Source organism: Dermacentor andersoni, chromosome 1, assembly GCF_023375885.2.
Source record: "Dermacentor andersoni chromosome 1, qqDerAnde1_hic_scaffold, whole genome shotgun sequence".
Classification (NCBI taxonomy): Eukaryota; Metazoa; Arthropoda; class Arachnida; order Ixodida; family Ixodidae; genus Dermacentor; species Dermacentor andersoni.
Genome location: NC_092814.1, coordinates 310,479,990 through 310,505,019, shown reverse-complemented (window position 1 = coordinate 310,505,019; position 25,030 = coordinate 310,479,990). Strand labels below are relative to the sequence as shown.

Here is a 25,030-nt window from a genome sequence, read left to right as displayed (position 1 = left end):
ACGGTAGCACAGTTCCTGAATACTAAGAGGTTGTATGCATCGTCGGTGATGCCTTTGAGCATGTGTCCGATCTTGTCCGCTTCGAACATGTTGCTGTCAACTTTGCGGCAAAGCGCTAGAATATCCTGAGTATACGAAATGTATGATTCAGTAGATGGCTGCGCGCGAGAACCAAGTACTTTTTTAGCGGCTAGCTGACGACCCAAGCGCTTGCCGAACAAGTTCAGTTTTTCTTTGCATAGGTCCCAGCTGGTTAGATCGTGCTCATGCGTCTCGTAAGTACCAGACGCGTGCAGTTCCCTTAAGATAAAATACCAAATCTGCCAGCATAAGGGTATCCTCCCGCCTGTTCTGTTTGCTGACACGCTCGTCCCATGAAATCCAATCTTTAACGTCCACGTGATCTCTGCCACAGAAGGTGCCTGTATCTTTTGGAAGCGATAAAATGACAGACGGTGGGGCGGCTGCGGCGCGGCAAGTTCCGGCGCGGTGGTTGCTTCAGTGGCCATCGCCGAGGGAACAACGCGGCGGCCGCTTCGGAGTTCCGTGCTGGGATGATGGTGAAGAACAGGCAGCGTACCCTGCACCTCCACCAGAAATGTCGCACAAAAAACGTATATTTGCAAATATTTACAAGTAAGGCGAGCAGCACAGGCGTCACAGCAGCCAATATGGCGAGGAAGCCACCTCTACGTCTTCTTCATCGATGCTGGCCTAATGCGACAGACTTGTTCTGTCAGCCAAAACGGCTGACATATCGCAAACTCTTCGTATAAAGAAAAAGTTGACTTATTCTATGTTATCATCCGTCCCGCCGAATGGCTGACCAAGGCTAAATGGTGACAGGGTTGCGTGTGAGCTGCTGGCGAAAGGCGGAATGAATGACAAGAAGGACTCTTTCGTTGTGGAAAATACCGTTGATTCTGATATTGCTTTCTGTGAATTTTTCTTCTCTGTTTGTCACTTTCATAACGCCCCTTCTTTGTTCTACTCGTCAATCTACCTCTTGCTATCAACTTACCATGCTTCTCAGACAGAGGCTGTTCTGAAGTGAGTGCAGCGAATGCTCGGCAAGCTATGGCAGGCTGTGTTACTCGTTTGCCTTTCAAGTCGTTATTGCGTCAACACTTTTTTTTTATTTCACTCAATGAAACGAGCTCGCGAATAAATGGCGTCTAGTGTTCGAATTATCTGCAGAAAAATAGCGGAAAGGAAAACATATCTTTTTGCGTGTTTGCAGTAAAGCTGCAGCTTATATGTGGTGCCTAGATTTAGAATGTCTTACATCGTTGTTATTTGTTGGATCAGTGTTGTTATTGCAACCTTAATAAGCACCACGCTTGCTCGATGGTGCACGGGCTGAAGAATAAAAAAAAAATCAATGCTTCTCTTTACGTTGCTCGTATAGGTTTATGAGGCGTGTGTCCATACGCATCAGGGCCCGCATTTGCAAAGCAGTTGGAGCGCTAGAGCGGCTTGTAAGGACAGCTAGGTGCCCCTGCAGGCAAATCGTGATTAATGAGCATTTAATTAACGCAGACGGTCGTCTAACGACAGTTTTTTACCTACGTAAACCTTTGTGAATTCGTCTCCCGAAGACTTCCACAATGACAAAAAATAAAGAATAAATACCTCTCTGGGCAAAGCTTGAAGTAGTGCAGAGACTTCGCCTAAAAAAAAATATCATCGACGATTATGATACCCCCTAATGCGAAATTTGAGCGCAGCTCTATAGGTGCTTTCATTTCGCGTGTCAATATTTTGTATTATGATTGTATAGGTTTATATAAGGAAGAGAACCCTGTGAGTAACGCGCTTCGTTACCACGCAGACGACGCACGCTACACAGGCGCCATATCGTAGCCATCGTCGTCGCACAGCCCGTATTGCGCGGTACTAGGCTTTTCGTCTCACAACTTCGTTCCACCAACGACGAGAGTGGCCCTTCGTCGCGGGGAAGTCGTGCCACCAGTGTCAGCGGCGACAACACCCAAGGAAGGGACACGTCGAGCCTTACTCGTAGCCGCTCGCCATCGCCCCTTGCAGGAGCAGTGATACACGTCACACACGCTGGTACCGCGGACTGACCTCAGCAGCTGACGCGGCGGACGAGCGTAGAAACTTTGGCTCTCCCCCCCCCTCCCACACGCACACATCGGAAGCGCAGATGAGATCACCCGCGCGGCGGCAGATGCAGTGGAAGCCGGCAACTGCATGCGCAGGCCGTTTCCCCGCCACTCCTCCTCCACTTTCCTCCTGGCGCTCCCTTCTTTCATTTTTCCTCCGCGTTCGCTTTCATCTTTCGTCTGTGCTCGTTCGCTCGGTTACGAGGTATAACGCCGCCGACGCGGCACGCCGACTGTCAACGCAAGAAGTGGCGCTTAAGAGCGGCCCTCTAAAAAGTGTCTCCACGCTTCTTCGTTCTAAATGCTCAAAGAGACAGCGGCAAATACTTAATCGAACCATCGCTACCGATCTGATCCATGAATTACGAGGGGCGTTACTTCAGTAAAAGACGGAAACTGAAATAGAGCTGGAAGCCGCGGTCTCTCACGACTGCCTGTAACGAAATCCTAGAGACGCATAAAACGTCTCCACCAGCGACGGCAACGCTAAATTTCGCAGAAGCGACAGGGGTTGACAGCTCTGCCTGGCTGGCGTTCCTCCATTGTAGCTCACTGTACCTGCCTCTGATACCTCGAAAACGACCGCGTGAAAGTACGTGCCCAGAATGACGTCGTGGTCACCGCTTTCGCGGGTCAGCGAAACTGGAGGACGCAACGACGACCTCCTTCAGTTGATTGTATTTCTTTTTTTTTTTTTTTTTGCGGCTTGTATCCCTGTCACAGGGGCAGACTTAAGCGCACTTTGAGCTATTCGCAGGCTGCCACATTGGAGCGCTTAGGAACGCTTACTGCAGAGCGCACTGTGGGCGAGTGTGTTCGGCGAACGCATTTCGCGGCGGCGAAGTGTGTAGCCTCGCCAGGAATGAGTAAAAAAAGAATAAGTGAAGTAATATTGAAAGCAGAGTCAGCAGTCATTTTTAACATTTTCTTTTTTTTTTAAGTTGCTAACGTTGCAAGGTGCCACACTGCAATCTAAAGAAAAAAACAACTAGAAACTTCTATCTCGCCGTTGGGCTATTTAGAATACATGCTTTGCCTTCTGACTCCCGATCGCCATCGCTACCAATTTGAATAGAACACTTGTCTTTCTCGTGTAGCAGCGCGCCGCCAAAATGACACTCAGAGCGCTGAAGTGCACTTGCTCAAAGGGCACTTTAGTTTACCCGTGTGACAGGGGTATTAATCATTTTCTCAGAAGCACAAAAACTCAGGAACGTCCAGGAGGGGCACCTACGTAGCAGCCTGTACAGTCTGTCGTGGTTGCTTGCTTTAAAATGTCTTTTTTTTTTTTAAGTACAGCGATCTCTAGCAGGCATTGTCGCCTTCTCCTTCTCCGCAGATAAGGACGAGTGCGCTCACGACAACGGTGGCTGCCAGCACATCTGCAAGAACACTGTGGGCAGCTACATGTGCGCCTGCCAAAATGGCTTCGTGCTCCACCCGAACAAGCACGACTGCAAAGAAGGTGAGCCGCATCAGTTTCTCGCTCGGGGCTGGGAGGTTGCGAGTCAATGCTGGATCTGTCGAAGATTAAAAAAAAAGCTTGGCTAGTTAGTAGACCGAGTAATGCATCATAATTTCCAGTGGTTAAAAAAAAAGATATATGCTTACGAAAGAAGTTAAAGACAAAAAAATGCTTGACTTACAACTGCTTCATTAAACCTCAGTTCTGTAAGTTTACCGTCTTTTCTGTCTGTCTGATTTCTCCTGTAAACGTTTGTTGTTGTTGTTGTTGTTGTTGTTGTTGTTGTTGTTGTTGTTGTTGTTGTTGTTGTTGTTGTTGTTGTTTACGACCGCTGGAAAAGTGTTGCGATGCTCGAACTATCGAAAGGCTCCAACGTGCGTCCACATCGTGCAGTATTGCACTGTACGAAAACACTCGGGGACGAATTCACAAAGGTACTCGTTCGTAAGTATTCGTTACCATCAGCCGACAACTGCCTTCGCTGATTATATGTCCAGCATCGGGCTCGGCTAAAATGTTCTCTTACGAACAATCCTAAGGTAAAAACTTTTGTGAATACGAGCCCCGTTTCGAAGCGGGGGAAAAATCGGCAGGCGGAGTATGTATGAATTTCCCTTTCGCATTTTCTTTTCTTTTGCTTCTACATTTTCATTATTTCTGCATAAATGCAAAGATAAGTTGGACTTATGGCTAACGCGGTCGCCGTGTTTTCCATTGATCTATGTTTTCATATCCCAAGAGGCACAAATACTGGAACGGTATCTCCTGCTTCGGTAGTGTTTTCTTTCTTTTTTTTTTCCTTTCTTTACCAGTTGCAACTATATTATTTCTAGTTTCGAAGACTTTACAGGTCTAACGAATATTTCTGTCGCTTTCACTTCGCATATCTGAGATCTTGAAAGTGTGAGTGCGAAATGTTTCATTGGGCCTTAGAGCAATGCGCATCACCCAACACAGTGCCGGGCACGGGGCACACCTCGAAGGGTCGGAGCGCGAGTTCAGTGAGCTGGCCAGAGGGACGAAGCCCGTCAGGGCGCGATCGCAGAAGCGAAGTGTCGATATTACGCGACAGACTTTTATCCAAGCTTTGAAACGCTCCAATCTCGAGAAAAATTGGGCTCTTGTAGAAGCAGCATCAGAAACTTCATGTCGGGCGCAACGGGGTTGCTCAACTGAAGGACGTGCGGCGAAACATCAGAGAAAAAAAAAGAACAAAAAAAGAAGAACAATTCGCACAACATAAAGAATGGTGTGGGAGACATTACGAGGTAATAAGGCAGCCACCGTTATTTAATATGAATATAGATAACGTTTTGCGTTGCCTTAGGCGCACTTGTTTCCCCCACGTTCCTTGCCTTTGTTCACGCCTGCCGCAAGGCACAATGTCAAGAGCGTTAAACAAAAAAGAACTGTAATACACAGCGCGCAGCGTCTATAAGGTGCAACTTTGTTTATTACTGCGTTTGTAGTTTCTCGCAGCTGTTAAAAATAAAGATAAAAATTCGTGCGCCCCTTCTCGCTGCGTCGTAAAATCAGCACGTACAACTTTTAAGCGAACGTCCCCGCGGTCGTCAAAATGCGAAGTGCGTTTTTTTTTTTTTTTGTTCTGCCTTCTTCGCAATTCTCGTAACTCTTTTCCGCAATGATTATCATAACTTCCTTGCGGTATAATTTTCTGCTTTGTTCTACACTTTCCGCACCTGCAAAAGCGCGCGCGCGCACACACACACACACATAAACCTATGACGCCACCACCGTCGTGTGTAGAGACCAGATGCCGCCCTTGTGTTACGAGCAACGAGGTTTTCTTTGCCTTATCCGTGCTCGCTATATGGAAGCGCCACGTTCCGCGCAAGGGGCTCCGCGAACTAAATTAACTGCGAAACGAAAGAGAAAAAAAAAATCGCTATTAAAGCAGGTATATGCACCGCACTATGCGACGATACCATGGTTAGTGCTGAAAGAAGATAATAACGAAAATAAAATAAAACGCGGAGTAAAGGGTCAGATGTTCGAGGGGAGATATTTGCAATCTCTACTCGGACGGAATTCTGTGTCAGTTTATGTGGGCGACGAAACATTTGAACTTTATCGCGTACCGTATACGCGCCAACGCTTGAAACTGTTATGGGGGAGGGGTAGTTAACGGCTTATATACACTGTAGGTCATTGTACTTTTTGCCCATATTTCTCTTTTTTTACATTCGGTGCTCGGCAAGAAATGAACGCCAACCATTTCGCGCCCAGGCTGCGCGATCATACTTGACTCTGGGCAGATTAAATTTTGTCTTGTTTCTTTCCTCGCTCTCTTGTCGCTGTACCGTTTGTTTGTTTGTTTGTTTGTTTGTTTGTTTGTTTGTTTGTTTGTTTGTTTGTTTGTTTGTTTGTTTGTTTGTTATTTCTGGATTCTCTCTTCATCTATTCTTTCGCTCATAAAACACTAACAATTGGTATCGTTATAGCGTAGGATGATTATTCCATTTTCTTAGCAAATCTGAATATGCATAAAGCTGAAGGTGAATGGGGCTCCAAGGAAAAATAATAAAGCGTGAATGAGACGAAGTGTACGTGTGACCTTATACGGCGCTGCAGAAGTAGTCACATCGCGCGGCTTTGTCGAAGCAAATGCAACGTGCACTCGAGAAAGGAACATAACTAGCGGTCCAAATTTTGGTGGGTTACAACGCTCACACGCACGCACTCGCGCACCCATGTATACGCACGAGTAACAGCATTTTTCTGAGGTAAGAATAGATAAGAGTAAGATAAGAGCGAGCACAACGGAACACGTTCTGGAACATCGCTCGACGTACACCCGTGGGCAAAAGTATACGGACAAGGGATTGCGCGATAAAGCCGATTTTTTCCTCTGTCTGTGAATGTAATTTGAAATTAAAGACTGCAGTCCAAACTTGGCATTGTGAACCTTCCAGTGTACTCGTCAATTTCAGTTTATGCATGCTAACTACAAGAAATTTATTTGTAATTAGCATGCTTCTACAGGTCGCCGAAAGACCACGGGGTCTTTCGGCGTCCCTTTGGTCCGTATACGTTTACTCACGGGTGTACGTGTGCTCGGCTGCTTATAACGATGCAGTGTACACCACTGCGACTTGAAAAACGCCGTTTCTCGTCCATCCCGCCACATTGAGGTGGATTTTGTCGCCTTTGACTGAGTAGCAATGGACAGTTGCAGTTTCCTTTCACGCCACGTTCTTGACTATTCATTTTCCTGTATACGATAAGCTCGGAGTCGCCACGTCAAATATAACGTGCGCCTGTTGCGTCACCTTTAACGAGCTCAAACGCTTCTTTTCCTTTCTGTCCTGACTCCAGAGGTGAAAAAGACGCCTCGCTTTTTATGCACACAAGCCCAGTCATTTCCGTCTCTGCCGCCAACCTCTCTCTCACTATATTTTTGCTTCTCTCTTCTCCCCCAACTCTTATAAAGCCAGCCATAACTTGACGATCCAGGCCGACTTTCCAGCTTTTCGAGTTTACATAGACTGTCTTCAGTCCCTCATTAAGTCTGTTACGATGAAGCTTTAGTGCTACAAAAAAAAAATGTAGGGACAGCGCTTGCCGTGCTTTTTGTTTCCAATGGGCATTTCTTTGCCGGCGCCTTGGCTGTCATCACCCACGGAGCCATGCTATATCAGCCCATCGCCAGCTATGGAATGGTGGGCACCCGGTCTTACGAACAAATCTTGCACACGAACGGCTTTGTCAGTCCGATCCAACATCTCTCTCCGTGTGTTTTTCTTGCTTTGTACTAATTTTTTTTTAAAAACTGTATTTCCCGAGTATGGAGCACAGTGCATCGATGCTTTTCGGCGGCTTTATATCAGTCCTTAAGAGGAAGCTTTAGCTCGGGCCCAGCTCCGACGCGGCCTATTCAAATACATGTAAAACGCAATAACGCTTTTCTGGGATAACCGCTGGACCTATTTTAATAAAATTTGTTGCATTTTAGAGATAAAGTTAAATTCTAGTGACTGTTGGAAGCGGATATTCGATTGAGGGCCTGAATTTTGTAGAAAGAGTTCTCAAAATTTTGAAAGTTCGAGAAAGATACAAGCACGAAGTTTACAAATTAATAGCTCAGCATCAAGAACAAATATCGCGGTTCTGAAAACGGCATCCATTAGATTATTCAAAGCGGACAAATTCAATATGTCACTTTATATATTACGTGAATTTGTTACGTCATGTACAAGGGTTCTGCAAAAGCTGTATTTACATATTACTAAATTTTTTGAGATTCATGTGTAACACATTAATTTTGTCTGCTTTAGATGTACCATGAGATGCAATTCACAGAATTGTGATATCATTTTTCATTGCTGAGTTACGGAGTTGTGAACTTGATAGTTTAGCTTTCTGAAAATTAGCAATTTTTGCCAATTTTTGGTAAAAATTTGACGACCTAAATAAAAAAATTCGAAACCAATAGTCACTAGATTTTAAGTTTTTCTTTTAAATGCAACAAAGCTCGTCAAATTTGGTGCAGTGGTTGCCGAGAAAAACGAATTCTCCTTTTACATGCAGTTATATAGGAGCACCCGAGCTAAAGCTTCCTCTTAAGATCAGGTTTGGTGTCATGCTCCCTATAATGGCACTGTAATGGGCGATTCGTTGAATAATATCTACCATTAGTTAGCTGCTTACAGAATCATGATCTCTGCTAACGCCAAATGATTTCAACACGCAATACGGTAATCCCCTACCCTCTATACTTATGATTGATTTTCTGCGACAGTATGAAGAGAATAAACATGGTGGGCCATGAGCATGGTTAAACTTGTGGTCACGTGATGTTCAAGGCCATTCCCTCTGGCAGACACATAACACAATAAACCTGAGTGTGTCTTTTAGAGAAATAACCACGCAAGTCGCATTTACTACACTGTTTCAATAAAATGTTTTCATAATACGCCATCACGCTTCTCAGCCCTGCACATTTGCCCAACGAATGGCGGCACTGGTTATCGTTCGAGTGAAGACGACGTGCTCGCTGCATTTTCTTGGGCTTGTCTCTCGCGCCTGGTTTCATCACGAGAGCCGCGTCTACATTTTTTGACGTCATAATACAAGCAAACTGTGCTTGTACGCGCTGTTTCCAAAAAAAAAAAAATGACTACGCCGCCATTAGTTGTGCAAATAACCTGGCAGAACAGCTAACTTTACAATTATTAAAAATGGTGCGTCACACCCCTCGCTACATTACAGGAGCGGGCCCATCGGGAAGGTAGTACTCGTTGGCTCTTTCAGGATGGTAACCTATAAGGAACAAATTGCTGATTTAACATGTCGTCGCAGTTCGTCGACATCTCGTGGCTGTCGAGCATAGACGGTGCTAGTCAAGTCTTCATAGAACCATATTTATACCGCAGGCTATCAGGTCGCGACATCTTGGCAGCCATTCCAGAGGGCCGCTCCTCTTCATATATATATTTTTTTTTCTCAGAGAAAACCGATATCGAAAGTTTTGTTTTATCGTTTCCAGAAGTGAGAATGTGCGCTGTCTTGTTGGTATGTGCAGTGTAGTTGTTCATAACCTGACTGGGGGATGTTTACACCGGGAACACACTAACCGATACAATTTACTTGTAATCGTTGCTACCGTGCTCTCGTATAGGGGAGGATCCGTTTAAGATCCGTACAAGTGATTCTGTTTCAAGATGTATTTTGCCTCCTGCCCCCGTTGGTGCAAAGCAGCGACGTTAAAACAACTACCCCCACCCCCTTCGCCAACCCCGTGACCTCATTCCTGAACTCTCAATTTTCATTTCCCATGTCGTAGACGGAAGTCGCCTACTTCCCGCTGCAGCGCAAGGAATGGAAGTTTAGAGTGAAGATAAGCGTGTAAGGAGGTTAGCGTTTAAAAAAGTTTAGCGTATGCCTCGAGTCTCCCCGCCCCCCACCCTCCCCACACGTCACAAACACGAGCGCACACGCACAGACGTTAAGCTTGAGAGTGCACGAAAACAACGAAGCGACCCCAAAAGAAATGGCCCTTTTCTAAAGGCCACTCGAAACGGAGCTGTGTACAGGGCGCACGTGTACAAGCGCAGCAGGTTCAAGCGCCACAGGCAGCCTCTCCAATCCACTCGGGGGCTCGGCCCGTTCAGCCCGGGGCACTGCCTGCCGGATCAAAAGAAAAGTGGCGGGCCCAGTTCCCCTCTAGCCTCCCATGCCTCCCCTCATCGTGTCGTCAAGTGCCGCCTCTCATTACTTTGAGCACCAGCGCCGTAACCCGAGTCAGCAAGGCGCCGGATTTATTATGTTAATGGCACCGCGCGGATCCGCGCACGCCATTAAAGGAGCGCGGACGGATAGGCCGGCGGCGTCGGGGGCTGCTGCTGCACTGCCCGCCGCCGCAATGTCCTTAGCGCCGACAAGGGGCGAGAAAGGGACTCCCCCACCGCCCGGTCTGACCGCGGGCATAGGTCCCTACGCCTCGTCGTCGTCGTCGCCGCCGTTTCCACTACAGTACCCCCTTTGTTCACATGTCGCAACCTCGCCACCCCCCCCTTCCCCTCCCCTCCCCCATCACCAATACTGTTTTTGGTACTTTAGGATAGCCCGCCGCTATCACGTGCTAAAAGGGACACGATATTAAAGTGCGGAGGTGGGGCAGGGAATATTGTAAAGCTTAGGTCGGGTACGGCGAAGCCCGTGTCGCAACGGGACAGCGCCTGCGTGGATTATACTGGACAACGCGCGACACGCAGGCTGCTGCGGTGGTGACCGTGCGCTGAATGCATTTCGTGTCGAGCAGCGCGGCCGTTCCACTGCCCGATAGAAGGGAGCTGGATCGTTAATACGCGCCTCATCGGTATATACGAAACGCGACTATACAGGCCCGCGCTCCCGCCTCGCGTCCTATACTCTACTAACCTTGCGAAACGACGCGGAAACCAGTCGGTCCTGGAATCCATTATTCAAGCAGACAGCCCCTGGCTCGCCCACCCGGTCTTCTGAGCGGTAGCACAGATCTCTCTCTCTCTCTCTCTCTCTCTCTCTCTCTCTCTCTTGTTTCTCGGTCTTCGACATGCGCCATGCGACACAGCGACATGCGCCGGTGTACGCATATGTTCGGAGCCCAGCAGTTTATTTGACGCACGATTGCTGGTCATGTCCGCCCCTTTAGCGTGTGCTATTGCGTCAAAGGTAGTCACTGTTTCTGCGTCGGGTATTGCTGCTGACGTTCCTAAACGTAGAAGTGTGGGCAAAATAACTTCTTCTTGGGCATGTTGGTAGAGATGTATGGAATCCATTGGGGCGCAAAGGAACACGGACAAAGAAAAGGACAGGACACCACGGGCGCTAACTCACAACTGGTTGTGGGTTAGCGCCCGTGGTGTCGTGTCCTCATTTTTTTTGTCCGTGTTTCCTTGCGCCACAATGGCTTCAATAAATTTGGGCGAGTTGGCTCAACGTCGAAAGAAAGCACACCACGAAAATAGAGGCATGCGATCACCTGGGCTTCCGTAATTCTCTTTTCGCGGTGCTCGTTCTCTATAGCCACTCCTCTTGCCACGATGAAGCTGCTTGTGCTCTTACATAACGCACGTAGCTCTGCTATCTTTTGCCCGTGCCCTCTTCGTCCTTCGCGTATTCTGTTCTGTCTGGACCGGTCGGTAAGCGATCATTGGCCGGCGCCTCGTTTGGTTGCATAGCGACACTGGCCCGTGCACAAGTGCCGAAGAAATGCGAACTGTTCACATACAGGACAACGACTTTCTCAGTTCCGTTGGTGGGGAGCGGCAGGCACCTCGGGGCCCGGGCTTTCAGTCTCATTCGAACAAGGATAGTAGCCATCAAAGGTTTTTTTTTTTTTTTTTTTTTTTGCTTGACTCTCTATTTCTTTGCAAGCCTTTATGCTGCAGTTTTCCGGTGACGGCTGCCTGGCTGCACAACTTGATCTGACGGACTCCCAATTGTGAGCTTTCGCAAATTATGCTCCCTGGCAAGTCATTTGATTCACTTGACTTGGTGACAGGTCGAAAATTCGAACTTCTTAAATTGCTCAACCGCAAGCAGGTGGCAGAATGGAATCTACGTATGCCTGGTCCTCTGTCACCACTGATTATGTGCGAAGGCATCCATGCAGATGGTTGAACCCGCTTTCACCATGTAGGTGCACGAACTTGATCACGTAGTCAACATAATAAGTCCGAAAAAAAAAAAGCTGCTTCAAAGAATTAAGTTGCCGCAAGCATGCAGTCGTGCACCAGCCTCTCTTCCCTAAAAACATAAACGAGGAGCTTTCATTGCCGGTAGGCGAGGCTTTTGGACGCCACCAAGAATCTCTGAACAAATAAAAAGAAATACCAATGATTGCAGCGCAATGTCAACATGTTCCAGTAACCGACGAAAGCATCTTGTACGAACTCTCTTCCGCACATATTTTTTACTTCGCTACGCTAACACTGATTAAGATACATTTTCAATGTTTCAGCAGTTCCCGAAAGAAATCTTTTTATTGTCTGTTGCTTTTTCACGCCTTCAACAATTTCGGAAATTCTGGATCTCTATTCATAATTACAAGTGAACCGTTTTCCTCACCGCCTGTGTTGCTGGCGATAGGTTTTCAACATTCGCTTGAATATTTATGCGCTACACTGGCGTCGTATATCGGCTTCCCTGTTCTAGTAAGCTCCAATGCAAGTGAAATCTATTGTGACCGTTCGGCCTGAGGTGCACACCTCACATAAAAACTCGTGGGAGTGCTTTCGTTTTCGATTTTTTTTTCCCCAAAGCTCCAGGCCTTGTAATGAACGAGCCAGAAACTTGTATCCCCAGGATGCTGTGTTTTGCACCTTCGTAGATTCCCGCGGATGAATCGACCATCATCTCTCGGCCTTTACGTTTGTAGTTTGCATTTTTCATTTTAGTGTTATTTTTTTTTATACGCGTATCGGTGATCTTTGTTCGTTGCTTGTCACTTATCTTACTCTTTTCTTCTTCTTCTTTTTGAGCCATGTTTCTTGTATACAGCGAACCGTTAGCCCAGGCTACTGAACACATCACGGCCTTGCCTTTACACGTGTCGTGTTTACCAGACGCAGACTGTGCGCAACATTTGATGGCCGAGCCAGCTGCCGCTCATTATCATACGCCGAAAGAATCTTAGCTTTGCTAGAGCCGAGATATGTGCTGTGCTAAGCGTCTTCGTCGAGGGACGGGGCGCTAACGCACGGCCTGCTTTCGCGAACTGCAACCCTTTAACGACAGCGTCGACCGTCCGCACTGCGTCACACGCTTATTTAGCCAGCTGCATAAATAGACGGTTTATTAAACAGCCGGCCAGTAAGCTATGATGAAATGCATACCTAATACGAAACTCTATCGTATACCAGTTGCACAAAAGCATAGTGCTCGGTACTTGCGTTAGGGCGCGCACCTATCAGAAAACTTACTCTAACGCCTATCTCCCAACCCCATTGTAGGGTAGCAAACAGGAGACTAATATCTGGTTAATATCCCTGCCTTTCCTCTTCATCTCTCTCTGTCTCTCTCTCTCTCTTTCTACTCTAATAACGTTTTGAAAGCAAAATCAACACGTGAAATGCAAACATCTAATTTTGCATTATCTCAAGCGTTGTGTCACTCTTTCTTCGTTATTTTTTTTTTCTGCTTCTTTTTTTTTTGAAAAAAATAAGATGATATTCGCCACTTATAGCCTCAGTAGTAATAGCGTTCCGCTGATCAGCACGCAATGACTGGTCAAGTTCCTGGCGGTGGAAGTACCATCGTGCGTTGCACGTTTGCATTGCTCAAGCAAGCGCGTGTATGCGATTGAAACGCATATTGATTAAATTTGTGGTCCCTTAGTAACGACTATAGAACAAGCAGGCTAGACACGAATGAGGATATCGTTTTTACCTTGACGGCCGTGCATGCACGTTTCGCCTGTTATCCCCCAAAATGTCCTCGGCCACGTTGCTTTCTGAATAAATTGCTCTGAGCGCTATGGCGTCATTCATGGCGCTTTCCAGTTGGCGAACGGAAGCACTCAACACTATAGTATAAAAACGCTTTCGCGAATACTTGCTCCAGCATCATTACTGCCTCCGAGTCAGACGGTGGGACTGAGCGCGAGAACAGTTTTATGGCACTCCTGAGCTGTTCGCTCACTGGAAGGCGTCCTCTATCCGAGTTGTGTCGGCGAGGGTCCGTTATCTCACTTGAGTCGCTGGTGGCGTTGTCACAAGACCACGCGTGCCTGAGACCTTATTTCTCCCTGTTCCAACGGCGCAGGCACGTGCACGCACCAGATCAGCGCCCCGCTGGGCGAAATCAACAGTCCCAACTACCCGGACGCCTACCCGAGCAGGAAGGACTGCGCCTGGCTCTTTACCACCACTCCCGGGCACCGGCTCAAACTGGTATTACAGCCTGCATTCGCATACAACCTCGTCCGCGTCAGCACAGGAGAAATTTATGTGCATCCGTTGTCGAGTGCGGTTCCGCTCATGTGACCTTTTTCGGCAGATTTTCAACGACTTTGAGCTGGAGCCGCACCAGGAGTGCGCGTACGACCACATCTCCCTGTACGACGGCGACAGCACAGACGCCCCGACGCTGGGTCGCTTCTGCGGGGCCAAGGTGCCCCACCCAATTCTCTCCACCACCAACCGCATGTACATGGTGAGCGACAGTTCCTTCGGAGACCCTAGACGGCAGTTGGGCGATCTGAAGTCGCCGCTGTTTGGGCCAATACCGCGCACGCGATACTTTCAGCACGGTGAAGTGGCAACCATGCACTGTCGTTCTCGGCGCTGCTGTAGCAGAGTCTGGCCGTCCCGTGTAGATACGTGTGCAAGCTTGCAGGTAACTGTAGTGCTTATCGCGGCACAGCGCTGCAAGTATCGAAGGTGTGTTGTCACGTCGTGAGGCTGTGCGCAGTTCTCTGCCCAGAAACGCTGGACGGGGCGTATAAGTACTTTAGAATGTACGCTAGGACAGCTGCGCTCACTTATGTGCTATCTGGTGCGCTTGATGGTGAAGTCACTGTAGTCATTTTCATTAAATCTAGCGTGCAGCCTAAATTTACAGATAAGACAATGAAGAACCAACACGACAACCATGAGTCCTTGTTGCCTCCTTTGTGTCCTGTATGCAAATGTTAAGCTGTATAACGCAAGTAATCACAAACCAACCGTAACTCAGACGAAAGGGTTATTTCAAGGACCCTCTGTATGCGAGCAGAAGGCCGTGGCAGCGCATACACGGCTAGCGCGTTCGATGCTGTGAAAAGCTTCTTTTTTTGCTGCGCTTTGCTTCACCGGCAACAGCGTCGCGAGAGCGCGCGATCCACCGCCATTTTGCCGTCGGCGTCAATCCTTCCCCGCTCGTCCTCCGCAGGTGTTCAAGAGCGACGCCTCCGTGCAGCGCAAGGGCTTCAAGGCGTCCCACTCGACGGCCTGCGGAGGGCGGCTGCTGGCGACCGGGCGCACCGTGGAGCACCTCTACTCCCACGCCAAGTACGGCGATCAGAACTACGAGAACCGCGAGGACTGCGACTGGCTCGTCGAGGCCGAGTCCGGCCGCGTGCGCCTGCGCTTCCTCACTTTCGAGCTGGAGCACGAGCAGGACTGCGGCTACGACTTCGTTCAGCTCTTCGACGGCTACGACGACTCGGCTCCCCAACTGGGGAAGTTCTGCGGGAATAAGGTTGGCGCACTATCTCGTTTCTCTCCCACGATTCTCTATGGCGCTCGACTCAAGCTTGAGCTTGAGACGCACGTTTGACGTGGATACGCAGTATAGAATGTAGCGCAGCTTGCTTGATATATTTTATTCAGTTATGCTTAATGGAATAAGCGTATAGCGTCAGCACAACGAACACAATAAAGGCGACAGAACAAACGCTACGTTCATCCTGCGAGCGTGTGTGTGTGTGTGCGTGTGTGTATCCATAGTGCTTAGTGCTGCGGTTTATTTCTTCAAGTATTAATCGAATAGCTCAAACACAGGTTCTACTCAGCGCAAGTTCGCCGATTCTTGCGCACCATCCTACGTGCGTGTTCGTAGCTCTTGAGCAGCTCTTGGGTAGCCAACCGGAACTACCTCTGGTTGACCACCCTGCCTTTCTATGCATCCTTTTCTCTCTTGAGCAGCTCTCGTCGAACGTGTTCGCGAGTTGCGTTTCGTTCATTCTTGCCTCGCTCGTCCTCCCCGGGGCGACGTCTCGCAGATGCCGGGCGAGTTCACGTCCAACTCGGGCTCCCTGCTGCTTCGCTTCCGCTCGGACGACAACATCAACGCCAAGGGCTTCTCGGCCGCCTACTCGGCCGTGGACACCGGCGAGTCCGGCCAGCAGCACGCCCCCACGGCGCCGCCGTTCCCGGCCGGCGCTTCCGGCTCGTTCTCCGAAGTGCGCGCACCGCACCACCGGGAACGAAAGCTCAGACTGCACCGCCACTGAGGCACGCGCATCGGCACCTACCACAGCCAGCGAGCGGCGCCAGGGCGCCGCCCAAGCCATAGTCACAACACACAGTCCACAATCATCCCCGCCTGCTGCGGATCGCGCGTGTAGTTTACACCCTGTCTGGACAACACCACGTTTCTTTCTTCTTTCTTTATTAGTCTGCCACCCACGAATGTGCGTCAAGCGCGTGTGGCGGACAAGTGAATCGTGAACGGCGGAGGCGCGCCGCCCCTTTGTGACACGCAGTCCCCGATGATGATGAAGGCGGTTGCGTCTGTTGGGCTCGTGAGCAGCGTGTAAGCGGTGGGATCCGTCCGCCGCGTTGATGGGAAGCAGCTTTCTGTGCTCTGTGACAGAAGTGCGACTCTTCCTGTGATGCTTGTTAGTTATTTCCTTTTTTTTATCTTCTTTTTTTTTCGACCGCCCTCGGAGCTTCCTCTCTGTTGGCACACGTATGCTTTGCGTTAGCGCACCTTCAAGTACGTTTTTTGTACGTAGTACCAAGAGCTGGCAGTAGCCGGTCTCTCTTTTACGAGCGATTGGTTTGAAGTTTGTTCACTATGGGGAAAAGGTGTCCCTGCATGGCTTTAGTCACGGTGCGATTAGTTTTACTCGACTAGAGAGGCAGGTATTCTGCACAGCCCGACAAGGCAGCTTTATTTTCCGTCTACACGCGTTCGTGTGTTTTTCAGGGTGCTTCTCGTATTTTCTTTTCGTGAGCTTACCGCGACGTTTGCGTTGAGTAATTGCGCTATACATTCGATGTGATGCCGATAATATTCACAGCTTGCGTCATTTACTGTAGAGATGTATCGTGAGAGCTTTTCTTGACGCATATCACAGTCCAATACGCGCTGACAATACAACACTCCCACTTGGATGCTTAAAGCCTTCTTGTGGACGTTTAGTTCGTTTTCAATCGTGCTTCTCTCCTCGTGGCAAACAGCGCAGTTTTTGTTCAGCAGACTATGGTTGCGAGTGCTTTCGGGTGCTAAGTGCACTTCTATGAGGGCTTTATATGAAAGCAAACTCAGCGGTGCGAGGCAGATGTGTCTCAGCCACCAGGTCACATTCTTCAGAAATACTTCAGAAAGTCTGACCGGGTCCCTCGAGCCGTCTTGTTGGCAGCTATATATTTTACCTGGCCGAAGTTAGGCGATAATGGGGGGGGGGGGGGGGCATTTTCCGAATAATGGCAACAGCACTTGCGTTTAGTTGTTGTACAAAGAGCGCAGAGTGATAGCCAGAACTAAGCAACAAATGGAGAAAAAGAATTACAACAAAATGTAGCCACAATAAAAATTTTGAGATTACTATAATGGTGTGACCATTTGAGTCGCGAAACGCACCTAAATATGAATAAATGACGGCTCTTGCAACAATTCGTCCACGCTTCCGTGCGAACGCGGGCAAGCTCTGTTCTGTTGAAACGATGCCGAAGAGTATTTCGTGCGCGCGGCTGCGTCCGCGCACTAAATTCCTTGTGAAATAAGCACCGTGCACAGCGAGCGTCTTGGATGTATTTTTGGTACCTATGTTTGTCGTTGTCCCTAGCATTGAACGGCGTTGGGGGAAAAAATCGCGTTGGTATCCGTACGTTAAACAAGCGAATGAGCCACCCCCTCCCTTTACCCACCCACTCACCTACTTACTTTTTTTCTCTCTCTTTCTGTCAGAGTAAGCAAGACTGCTGCCTTAGCCATTGTGGCATGGAGTTGAGTTTACCGGCACCACAATGGCAGAAATGCTGTGTACTCAAGCATCCCTGTTAGTCCATACACGCGCAGGAATCGCTCCCGTGACCCGGCGAAGGGAAGTTTCTCGTCAGCAGTACAACGGGGGCCATTCTTTTCGGGCAGTTAGAGGAGTACGGGGTTTAACCGAACCGAATTAAACAGATCGCCTCTTAGTCTGCCTAAAGAACGTTCCGTTAGGGTTCCGAAAACGTTGGCTCTCGAAAGCGACTGCCCCCACCGTGACTACTTCCCAGAATGCTGAGCGCATGCAGCTACTTAACTTCAAGTGCCGCGGCGTTTTTCATGAAAATTTTCGCGGGCAGCTCTGCGCACTCAACAGAGCTTCCATGGGTCTTGGCATCTGTGCCGCTGTCTCCACTGTAAACCCGCTGCCGGTTTCCCTTGCCACCCACCTCCCCTCTCTTTTCCCCCTTTTCGTATACTTTCACTCGTGCAAGGGCACGGCGCTAAGTTTCTCGACTGAATCCGTCGCAACCTCTATAGATGTCAGAATGCCATGCGCTTGCAGAATTTATCATCCTGCTGATTCACGAAATTCTCTCGCCGTGCGCGCGCCAGTTTCGCGTTATAGTTGCAAACGTGCCTGTATAGCGCATACGAGACCCGATTTCCACTACCACCTGCTTTGCTATACTGCATCACATCCGCCGCTCGCTAGTTCTCCTTCGGTGATGAAGTATAATACCCATAAAATAAAGGACGCTTGATGCTGGAGAAGTGCGCCAGGATTGCTTCCCCCCCCCCTTTTACTGTTTTTTTTTTTTTCTTCGTCTTTGCGTGTCGCGGAGAATCAACACCCCGCGTAGGAAATCTTCCAGTGCTGAAGCTCGGCGCTCTCCTCCCGGCATGAGTGGCTCGAAGAAAATTCCCCAGTCAGTCGTTGCTTCCTGAGCATTCTCGCATGTATCCGCAGTGTGCGTGCATTCCGCTCGCGGGGCAGGTATTCGCGCTGTGAAAAAATTAAAGGGATTAAAATATACCGTATTCAGAATAAGAAGAAACTTGACGGTTGCGTTGATTTTTTTTACGACAAGTGCGCCGTTTCGGTATCGTATGACTTTGAATTAACCGCATGCCTAACGCTGGCGGTGAGAGCTCCAAATGCTTCTCTCTATCTTGCATTGTTTCGGTTCTTGAGAACGCACATTTCCACAGTAACACCGAGTGGCTGGCAACGTTTTTAGCTGTGTGGCCGGTGGTGCTTCGAATAAAACACTGCGCGCGCACGCGCTAACACACACAGACAGACAACACGTGTACGTATAGCGGCACGGTGCGGAGCGCTGGCGCACACTTTCCACCCCCTCTCTCTCTATCTGTCTCTCTCTATCTGTCTCTCTCTCTCTCTTTTATCAACTCGGAACCCAGAGCCGAGCGCGATGAACTAATCTCTCCTCGACTTGTAAATAAAGTGTAGCTTGACAGACGTGCTTTCTCCCCCTATTTTATTAATCGAGCACGGTGTGTGTGTTTTGGGGGAGGGCGAAGCACACGTGATTTCGTGACCGCCGGGAAGCGCACGATTCTCGCTCGCTCGGCGCCGCCGGCTGTTTCGGATCAGCGCAGCTGTTCTCGACTTTAATTTCTAATCTTGCGCTGAAGCCGTCCTCTTCTCCAAGACTGCGCGCCAGATTTTGTAACAGTGAAACGTCTTCAGCGTGCTAACCTGCGTGAGACTGCAGTTACGATTGATTTGTGCCCAGGGTGGCACGAGATTTGGGGAGAGCAGAAGGTGGGTGGGGGTTAGAGAGGTAATATTTCAATTCGCTTTCTTCTAATTTCGTAAACCATGCGTTTCACACACACACAGAAACAGCGCAAGGATGTCTCCACTTCGCTCTGCTGTTTCCCTTCGCTCTCGCATGTAATATAACTGCTATGCGATTCACGGCGCCCGCGGGAACAACAACAAAATAGGAGAGGAATGTAAATACGAGTAACGCACATAGTAATGCGCGGTGAAGCGAGATGTTACGAGGCTTACGCGTTTGTGAGACATACCAGATCCCTTAACCCAGTAAAGCGTGCTAGTATGGTGTGTTTCCGCCTGATGACATATCGCGTGAGAGTCTTTTTTTTTTTCTGCTTTGCAAACTATATTTAGTGTGCGTGTGGAATGCTCCTAGCTTTTGATGTTCGTCTTTCCTCGCGGTTGGGCTCGCTTGTCCCCACAGACGCTTAGTACCACGCGATGATGGCCATGAGAAAGGAAATATATATATATATACATACACGATAATTAGATGAGAGCCGGCCCCGACCACAACAGCACTCGGTCCGGAAAATGTACTTCGGAGAGATTTAATTTTTTTTTCAACTATTCGATGCAGTGTAAGAAATTGCCTCTCGGTGCTCGTCCTTTATTTCGACCCCTTTTACTCGCTTGCTTTGCTGAGTTTTGCTGAATTGACCTAATGCACTGCTTTTTCACGATGTGGCCAAGAGCTGACCTTTTTTTTTTCTTTTTTTTTTTCCTTCTGCCTACGACGGCGCACAGGAGCATCATAAAGAACAACAAAGAAAAACAGGGGGTAAAAACCAGTACCGCAAGCAGGCTGGAAGCTTGCGCATTCTATACAAAAGCGCCGTCATGATCCTATCGACATGCGCTGTGTAATGAGCTTATAGCTATCGCCGTTGTTCACTTTTTTTTTTTTCGATATCAAAGCCAGAAAAATGAGCAAACGTGGCTACTGCATTTTGGTTGCACCTGCATAGGAACACACTTTCACACCATCGCACAACTGCGGCTACTGTAAATTTCACTCGTCTTCATGAACCCTTCCCCCGCCCCTTTTCCCCATTCACCCCTCCTCCTCCTCCTCCTCATTCTGCGCTCGTTCACCGTGCAAAATAGTTTCTACGATAGTATTCTTCCGGTGCCTGTAGCGAGACCCTTCATGCATTGCTCGTGCTTCGAGTTGTTGCTGTTGTTGCCTCAAAACAACAACAACTCGAGTATAGTGTTTACCTGGCGCCGTTAACATCCTTTTCGTCAGCGTTCACCTAATTAATACCGAGGTCGCACAACTCGGACTTCGTTGTATAGCATACACACTTCGTCTCATAGGTATATGTCTATTTTATAGCGAGTACAGCTTTACTTACGACACATTGTCTCACTACGCGTTATATCCCAGGCACAAGTTACACCCGCAGTGTTACACTCGCAGTGTTGCACTGCGGCCCCGGTGCTTGTGATCTTCGATGCGATTTTTCGCTTTGAGTTTGTTTTACTTTGCCCTCTCTCTTTCCGCCTCCACGCTTTATTATTATTTTTTTTATCGTTCTTCCTCGTAACAAAGGTCAACAAAGTGCCCGGTGTGCTTGCGATCCATACGAACGGTCTACTCTCATCCTCACACGTAGTGCTTAGCATTCCCATATACCTTCACGCGCGCACTGCAATGGAATGACGGGAGACGCTTCGCCGCCTTCACGGCGGAGATCCCGCAGTTCAACTTGTCTTTTTTTTTTTTACATACATGGATATTTTAAGCATACCTGGCAGCTGAAGCCCCGTTCTGCCTTCACTCGTGTGGCACCTTAATAATCCTAGCGGGGAACCTGTCTCGACGGTCAAGAGCCGGTGATAATTTATTTCGTATACCGATCGTCGCGCAATCTGCCATTCCCGATAAGTGCTGCACCGTGGAGACTGTGTGAGCATCGCCTAACCATATCTCTCTCTCCAATCTGCTTCTCGTCAGTTGGCCTCCTGAAACGGCCTCGCTCGCTGGCAGAGTCCTTTCTTTTTTCTTTGTTCACGTGGCAGCTTTCAAGGGCATTATACTTATATCACAACGCTGCTGTGTCCGCTTTCCGCGCCCCTTTTGTTTGATATTTTTGAATAAAATATACACTTGTGCACCCCTTCACCGACATATGAATTATATATCTATATATATATATGCATATGCATATCGCGTTGGGAGCAGCTGGAGCGCTGTCCACGCGTTCGGTTAATTGAGGTTGCTTTTATCTTCGTGGGGAATTCGGTTGGGCAGACCGTCTCACGACGGTCGCGGGGCGGCTTGACTTCGTCCTGGTCCGTAGTTATGTTGTGAGGTTGATCACTTTTTTTTTTCATTCTTTTTTCAGACACACAGTTTGAAAAAAAAAAAAAAAAAAAGCTGCGTGTCAAACAAGACGTCATCAACGCCGCGCAAGAATTATGAGACAAGCAGTTAAAAAAAAAAAAGTTTGTGGCTCTGAGACGTGTTGTCTGCTAGTCCGTGGGCACCTGAACAGACAGTTGCAAGAGAAAAAAAAAATGAGTCTGCGACATCAAAGGTAGTGTCTACGCTGAAGGTCTTTTGGCCAAGTCTATCTATGCTTTCGGCAGGACACACTGGTCACGACGATCAGTCCCTGAAGCTGTAGGCGCGTTATTTCTTCCGCTACGCGGCAGGCCGTACCTTGCACTTGGGGCCGCTACATGAAATTTCTTTCGCGGGAGAGTGTTAAAGTCCGCAACAGCCATTTTGAGATGTCATGCCGCATTGTTTTCTTTTTACACTTGGATTAGCTACAACTATCAGTAAACGATAATAATAATAATAATAATAATAATAGTAATAACGCTGAGAAGTAATGTTATTTTGACAGGGAGAAGACAGCGCCAAATATATTTGCATACTTCCATTCCCGCGTGTAATTCAATGCCTCCTTCGTCAGCACTGTGAAATGATGGGTCGTAATTATTGAGGCAATAGTTAAGAGTAATTCCCAGTGTCAGAAATGTTGGCATAGGAAAAATAAAAAGAAACAATCACAACTTCGGTCGGTGTTTCGGCTCTTTAACCTCCCATCTTGTTGCGGTCCTGTAAGCGCGTGAAGTCGCGAATACGTGCAAGATAAAGCCACCGCGCAGCGCAAGCCTGTGCCGAAAATGTTGCAGCGATGTAATATAATCCACTGAGGTTATCGTACAAACGATGACCCGTGTTACATGAAAAAAGAAACATAAGTATTGGCTTCTACATTATCATACAAGATGCCGAGCGCAGCGACATGTTGCGAAAACAACAATGAAAAAAAAAGCTACATTGCAATATATATTCCTTCAGTTGAAGCAAAGATGACACCTTGGGTTTGTGAGGAATGTGTATGTGTCCGCTTGCTCTTGCAGAGTGCTTGTCGCCACGGAGCCATGGCACACGTATGCATGTCAGCTTGCCATTGTGTGACGTTCCGGACAAGTTCGTGTCGCCAGCCACAGGATTGCACGCTTGCATTGCTACGAGTGTAAGCAGAATGTGAAACGATGTAACGCTAAAATAAACGTGTGTGTTATTTTCTATGTTCTGTGCCACAATTTGCGGAGATGCGGCGGAGCGTGCTCCTCCAAAGCTAATAAGTACTCCGTTAGTTATATATATATATATATATATATATATATATATATATATATATATATATATATATATATATATATATATATATATATATAACATGCACTGCGTGTGTTGCCCGAATTCCGGATCATTCAGAGTGGGTGAATTGTGGTTACCCTTCCGTACTGTCGTATACACGACGGCAGCTGTTGTACAAACAAGGTTCGCAAAAAACAATACACTCGGCGTCTGTGAAGCGCTCATTGCTCACCGAATGAACCCACACCCGTTTCCATTATGCCTGCGTTATGTATGGTTTGTAAACTGAATATTAAGTTACGCGCCCCATCAAGCCGAACAGATGAGCACAGGAGTGGAGGAGCAGGGCTGTGCTATCAATTAATCGTTCGTTAATCAGTTACTCGTCAATTAATCGTTAACGGAAACGTGGACAAAGTGCTTTCACGTATATCGGAGCAAGAACAGCGATGCCAGTGGGCTTCCAGCTGGGCACTCGCGAAGTTTTTTTTTTTCTTTTTTTTTTTCCCCGAACGGCATAATTTGTTTCTCAACAGCGCTGCAGAGCTTCAGCCTCGTTGCCGTTCCAGGAGCTTGAAATTATAACCGTCTAAAACTTCCTAGCGGGAGCGCATGTTTACGAGACCTGCTAGGCTGGTCGTAATCGAGCTATTTTTTTCTCAAGAAAGAACTTGGAGCCAGATTTATAAAGGTTAAGTTTGTTAGAGCAGGGAGTGAGTGGCCAGCATTATTCGATGTCTTCTCGTTCGCTGTAACGGTTGGCCTGCTCTTGCCGTTGCGAATCACCTGGTGCGCGCGGACAGTGTTGTGTTGTGAACAGAGGCCCTGGTTGGACGTTGTATCGCCGTGTTAATTTAATTCTCGGTAGTCCTGCTCGAGTGAGATATAGCCACAAATGAGCACGAGACTATGACTGCGTCTGCTTACGCGTTGGCTTGAACTAGTTTCAAGGCACCGCGCAAGTAACTGCTCGTTGTAGTGACCACGCCGTTGACATCCACATTTACATTGAGGTACCCTAGCCCTGAGCATACAAACTGTCGCGCGTCACTGACCCGTGCCACAGCGGTCGGACTGGTGGCGCCATCACGCGGAGTGAAGACCAACTGTTTCATGCTGCCATCATTTTTTTTCGCTCTTTCGCTCAGTGCTTTGATGTGGTTGTATAATAATACAAGCTCGGGGAAAATATCGAGCCGCGAAGAGAAAGAAAGTGAGAAACAAACGCGAAAATGGAAGAAGTTATTACAATAAACAGATGCTACCCCTACACGGGAGATGTGTTTTCTCCTTTCCAACGTGCGCGGTTTCCTTGGAAAGCATGTTGGGAAGCTATATTTATTTTTATTTTCGTTTTGCTTTGATGCGTTTTTGTGCCCACCGTCAGACATCTCGCGCTTCGCTTGTCGGCTCAGTTGAACTTCGCCGCATGAAATGTAAAATTGCAGGCGTCAGCGCGCGCCCAGTAATACAGTTTTACCATTAGTTTCTTGCGCTTGTTTTTTTTTTTTTTAATTTTTCTTTTTTGATGAGGTGGATTAAATAGTTCTATCTAAAGTAAGCACCTTATGGCCACGTCGAGCTGACTCCAGCTTTTGATCACTTTTGAACACAATATGGTCACAATAATGTCAAGCACTGCGGTTAGGCTCCAGTGAAATTCTGATGAACATGCACAAGATTTCTCGATGTGAAGTCACTGTTATGCAGGGTAAGTCATCTCTTTCGGTGAATTTTAGGACATATGTCTGCGAAAAGAAAAGCTTTTGCAGGACTTCGGTGATTCGAACGAATCATAGAAGGAATCGGAGAAACCACAATAGCTTAGAAACCTGGTGATGCAACGAGTAAACTGGTGTCACCGT

The 25,030-nt window shown here is 48.0% G+C and overlaps 1 protein-coding gene across 1 annotated transcript in view; it reads left to right on the top strand.

Moving 5' to 3' along the window:
• Positions 1-23,092, top strand: part of LOC126548163 (bone morphogenetic protein 1-like) — a 688,441-nt gene extending 665,349 nt beyond the window's left edge. The window contains exons 14-18 of the mRNA XM_050196288.2: positions 3,466-3,591; positions 13,858-13,985; positions 14,092-14,247; positions 14,965-15,273; positions 15,797-23,092. Of these exons, the coding sequence (XP_050052245.1) occupies positions 3,466-3,591; positions 13,858-13,985; positions 14,092-14,247; positions 14,965-15,273; positions 15,797-16,027 (950 nt within the window). The 3' untranslated portion in view covers positions 16,028-23,092. The remainder of the gene's footprint in view (positions 1-3,465; positions 3,592-13,857; positions 13,986-14,091; positions 14,248-14,964; positions 15,274-15,796) is intronic.
• Positions 23,093-25,030: the final 1,938 nt, after the last annotated feature.